The sequence below is a fragment of the Anguilla rostrata genome, chromosome 1 (assembly GCF_018555375.3).
Source record: "Anguilla rostrata isolate EN2019 chromosome 1, ASM1855537v3, whole genome shotgun sequence".
NCBI lineage: Eukaryota > Metazoa > Chordata > Actinopteri > Anguilliformes > Anguillidae > Anguilla > Anguilla rostrata.
The window spans coordinates 660,001-664,451 of NC_057933.1; the positions used below are offsets into that span (position 1 = coordinate 660,001).

At 41.3% G+C, this 4,451-nt stretch overlaps 1 protein-coding gene across 22 annotated transcripts in view; it reads left to right on the top strand.

Moving 5' to 3' along the window:
• Window positions 1-3,231, top strand: part of tcea3 (transcription elongation factor A (SII), 3) — a 21,376-nt gene extending 18,145 nt beyond the window's left edge. For all 22 annotated transcript variants that reach the window (XM_064336050.1, XM_064336139.1, XM_064336491.1 and 19 more), the window contains 2 exons: window positions 563-634; window positions 882-3,231. In XM_064336050.1, coding sequence (XP_064192120.1) covers window positions 563-634; window positions 882-890 — 81 coding nt within the window. In that variant the 3' untranslated portion in view covers window positions 891-3,231. The remainder of the gene's footprint in view (window positions 1-562; window positions 635-881) is intronic.
• The last annotated feature ends 1,220 nt before the right edge of the window (window positions 3,232-4,451 follow it).

Sequence of the window (4,451 nt, forward strand, 5' to 3'; positions counted from 1 at the left end):
GTGTGCTCATATACCTGTGCAGGTACAGTAGTGTGTGTGCTCTTTTACCTGTGCAGGTACATCAGAGTTGTGTGCTCTTTACCTGTGCAGGTACTAATTGTTCCTTACCTGTGCACGGTACAGATGGTGTGTGCTCTTTACCTTGCAAGGTACAGTAGTATTGGCTCTTTTACCTGTGCAGTACAGTAGTATGTGTGCTCTTTTACCTGTGCAGGTACAGTAGTGTGTGTGCTCTTTTACCTGTGCAGGTACAGTAGTGTGTGTGTGCTCTTTTACCTGTGCAGGTACAGTAGTGTGTGTGTGGTCATATACCTGTGCAGGTACAGTAGTATGTGTGCTCTTTTACCTGTGCAGGTACAGTAGTGTGTGTGTGCTCATATACCTGTGCAGGTACAGTAGTGTGTGTGCTCTTTTACCTGTGCAGGTACAGTAGTGTGTGTGTGCTCATATACCTGTGCAGGTACAGTAGTGTGTGTGCTCTTTTACCTGTGCAGGTACAGTAGTGTGTGTGCTCTTTTACCTGTGCATGTACAGTAGTGTGTGTGCTCTTTTACCTGTGCAGGTTCAGACCCGTAGTGCTGATGAACCCATGACTACCTTCGTGCTGTGCAACGAATGTGGAAACCGCTGGAAGGTAAAGCTCAGAGCCGACGCCCACAGCATGCACAGCAAGTCCCAGCTCTGAGTCTACTCAATAGTGCACTACTCTGAGTCTACTCAATAGTACACTACTCTGAGTCTACTCCATACCTCACTACAAAGTTACTACTCTGAATAACCCACTACTACTACTACTACTACTTGTCACTGTGCATTTTTACACTGTCACCTGTTGCTGTGTGAGTATCTGCAGGTGCTCATGACTCTTTGTTCTTTTCCAGTTCTGCTGATGGAAAATGCACCAATGGCCAGATCACACTGAGCTCCAGCCAGATCAATCACATACACATCAATCACACAAACATCAGTTACACACACATCAATCACACACAACCATTACTCACATACACATCAATCACATACACATCAGTCACACACACATCAATCACACATGCACATCAATCACATACACATCAGTTACATACATCAGTCACACACACATCAGTTATACACAAACATCAACCACACACACATCAATCACACACATCAGTTTCGCACACATAAATCTCACACACATCAGTTACACACATCAATCACACACACACATCAGTTACACACACATTAATGACACACACATAAATCTCACACACATCAGTTACACGCATCAATCACACAAACATCAATCACACACACACATCAATCACATACACCAGTTACATACATCAGTCACACACCCATCAGTTATACACAAACATCAACCACACACACATCAATTACACACACATCAGTTACACACAAAGCTTTCTTTTTTATCAGGGAGGATACATGCAGAAATGAGTGCTAGTGTAGAATAATATAACAGCTGTAGAATTTTTAATTTATACTTGAATTTGTAATATTTTCCTGTTCACTGCATGTAGTTTGAATGTATTGATGTCTAAACGTGCCAAAATGAAATAAATAATTAAATAAATAAATATAGAAAAATATGAATAAATTGGTCAGTAATTAAATACTTAATTTTATTTCAAAATAATTAAATAATTGTCACCTCATGATTATCCTTTTCACAATAACATGCTTATATTTTATTTCATAATAACATGTATTTCCGAACGGCTTTTTCATGTCATAATGAGACTTCTCAAAATGGCAGTCAACACGAGCAGGGTGTGATCACTCATGGTCATTGGTTGTTCACGCATTCAGGCAAAAGCAGCAGCACTGCAAATATCGATCTGTATGTTAAAATTATAGATAGACAGCCCTAGTGCTGTAGCTATTAATGTACAACTCGCTCTACCCACATCCATTCCCAACATAGGGTGCAAACCAACAAACAATGCATCCGCAAATTTATTGAGTGAGTACAAATCCTTTATTGGAATGAAAGCAAGTCGCAAAAACACAAAACACACTTGTTAAGCTAGCATAAAGGATAAAGCTACATTATTCTAACCAATTCTAACACTTCTGTGATTAAGATCATTGCTTGCTTGCTAGGTAGCTAGCGAGGCTAATGCAGCTAGCTGTCCCACTCATAGTTCTTGCTTAGCAGGGTTGGTGAAGTGTTGGTCATATAGCCAGTGACAGTGAAATGTCTGTCTCCCAGAACACTAACGGAAGCTATGGGCAGGTCCAGCCCTGCTGGGTTTGATTGACAGGAAGTCTTTCCATTTTGAAAAGTGTCATTATGAAATAAAAAAGGGCGTACGGAAATAAAAACGCCATTCGGAAATACGTCATTCGGAAAAGTGTCATTATGAAATTCAAAAAGCCATTCAGAAATACATGTTATTATGAAATAAAATATAATCACGTTATTGTGAAAAGGACAATCATGAGGTGTCAATTTAATTATTTTGAAATAAAATGAAGTATTTATTTAATTATTGATCAATTTAATTATTTATTTATATATTTGTATATTTATTTAATTTTGGCACGTTTAGATGTCCATATGAATGGAGCTGAAATGCAGAGCCTGCATTCTAACGGTTCTCCGTCAGCAGTGATGGGTAAAGTAGCATCAGTCTGCGTTAGGAAAACAGCTCGCTCAGAATCTGTGGCTCTTTCCAGTCTTCAGTGTGTTCTTTACACCATTGTTGCCCTTTCCTGTGATTTGATTACTTTTATTATGATGGAAAAATGATTTTAGTGAGTTTTAGCACCTCAAAACCATGATCATGTTTCGAGAACTTACCCTTCAACGGTTTATATTCCCCCAGAATTCATCTTCATTGGCGTTTAAAAGCAATTTTAACGGTAAAAACTTCCTTCAAGATTTTTATTTTCAAAATGGTGTATTTATGATTCTGTGTCACTGAACGTCAGCAAACACTGTGGCTCTCAGTAACACTTGTGCTATAGCCCAGAAACAGCATTGGGGAATCTCACCCAGAAACAGCACTGGGAAATCTCACCCAGAAACAGCACTGGGGAATCTCACCCAGAAGTAGCACTGGGAAATCTCACCCAGAAACAGCACTGGGGAATCTCAAGCCAACGTGAAAACAGTAATTACTGGTGCTACAAACTGCTTCAAGATGTAATCAGATAAAAATTGTACAATTTTGTGTAAGTATTTTTTTTTGAAAGTTGAAAATAAAGACCCTTTTATTAAGAAACAAATCTCACCTTGTGGGTGTTTAGTGTGTTCAGACATATACATACCTAGGTTCATACATACATGCATACAAATTTACATACAGACATACATGCAAACAGTACACACACACACACACACAACGTGCACACCTCTGTGGTGGCAGTGACTGGAGAAAGCGGCCATGCCACTCTATGGTGCCCCCTAATGGTTACTGGAGGGCACTGCTGGTTCTGGGCAGTGGGATAGTACCATTGCTTGGACCAGGAGCTGGGTTGAGTAGGTGGTGAGAGAGGGGCGGATTCTCTGGATGTTGTACAGGAAGAATCTGCACGCCCCACTTACTGCTGCGATGCTCTTGGAGAGGGACAGCCTGTTGTCCATCACACTCCGAGACTCTTGGCACAGGGTGATGATGTCACTAAGGTGTCCCCTAGTGAAATGGAAAAATCAAGGAGGGGAGAGGTTAGAGCAGGAATGAAGATTAGCTCTGTCTTACCCGAGTTGAGCTTGAGGTGGTGATTGTCCATCCAGCTCTGGATGTCCCTCAGGCAAGCGGAGATGCGGGCAGGGACCTGTGTGTCTGATGGGGAGAAGGAGAGAAAGAGTTGTGTGTCGTCAGCATAGCAGTGATAAAACAAGCCATGGGCAGAGATTACAGGAACAAGGGATCTGGTGTATAAGGAGAAGAGCAGTGGGCCGAGGACTGAGCCCCGTGGCAAGGGAGTCTACCACCAGCCCAGGCAACCTGGAAGGAGCGACAGGACTCAATCCAGTCAAGGGCTGTGCCGCAGATCCCTGTTGCTGCCAGGGAGGACAGGAGGATGGAGTGCTCCACAGTGTCGAAAGCAGCTGAGAGTGGTGAGTGGGGCACAGTGAAGGCACCAGGTTGTGTGGCAGTATCAATGTTTGTTTACTTATATTTCAAATTACTGATGGTCATAATGTCATTACGTATTGTGATGGCTGTTTTGAATACATTTTTACAGATTAAACTGGGTGAGAAACATAAGAAAGGGTTCGGGGAAAAGGCTTATGTTTTAGTACAACACTTCTTTAAGTGTTTCCATAATTCATGCCAGAACTGTATAAAACATAACAGCCGCACAAATTGCTCTGTAATAACCACATTTATAATGCATAACAACCGTAAAACATCATATTTATACCTTAGTCCCAACTTCAGTGTATTTACACCATAACGACCGCATTTATTACACAAACATAACCTCTTGCTGAACGCATA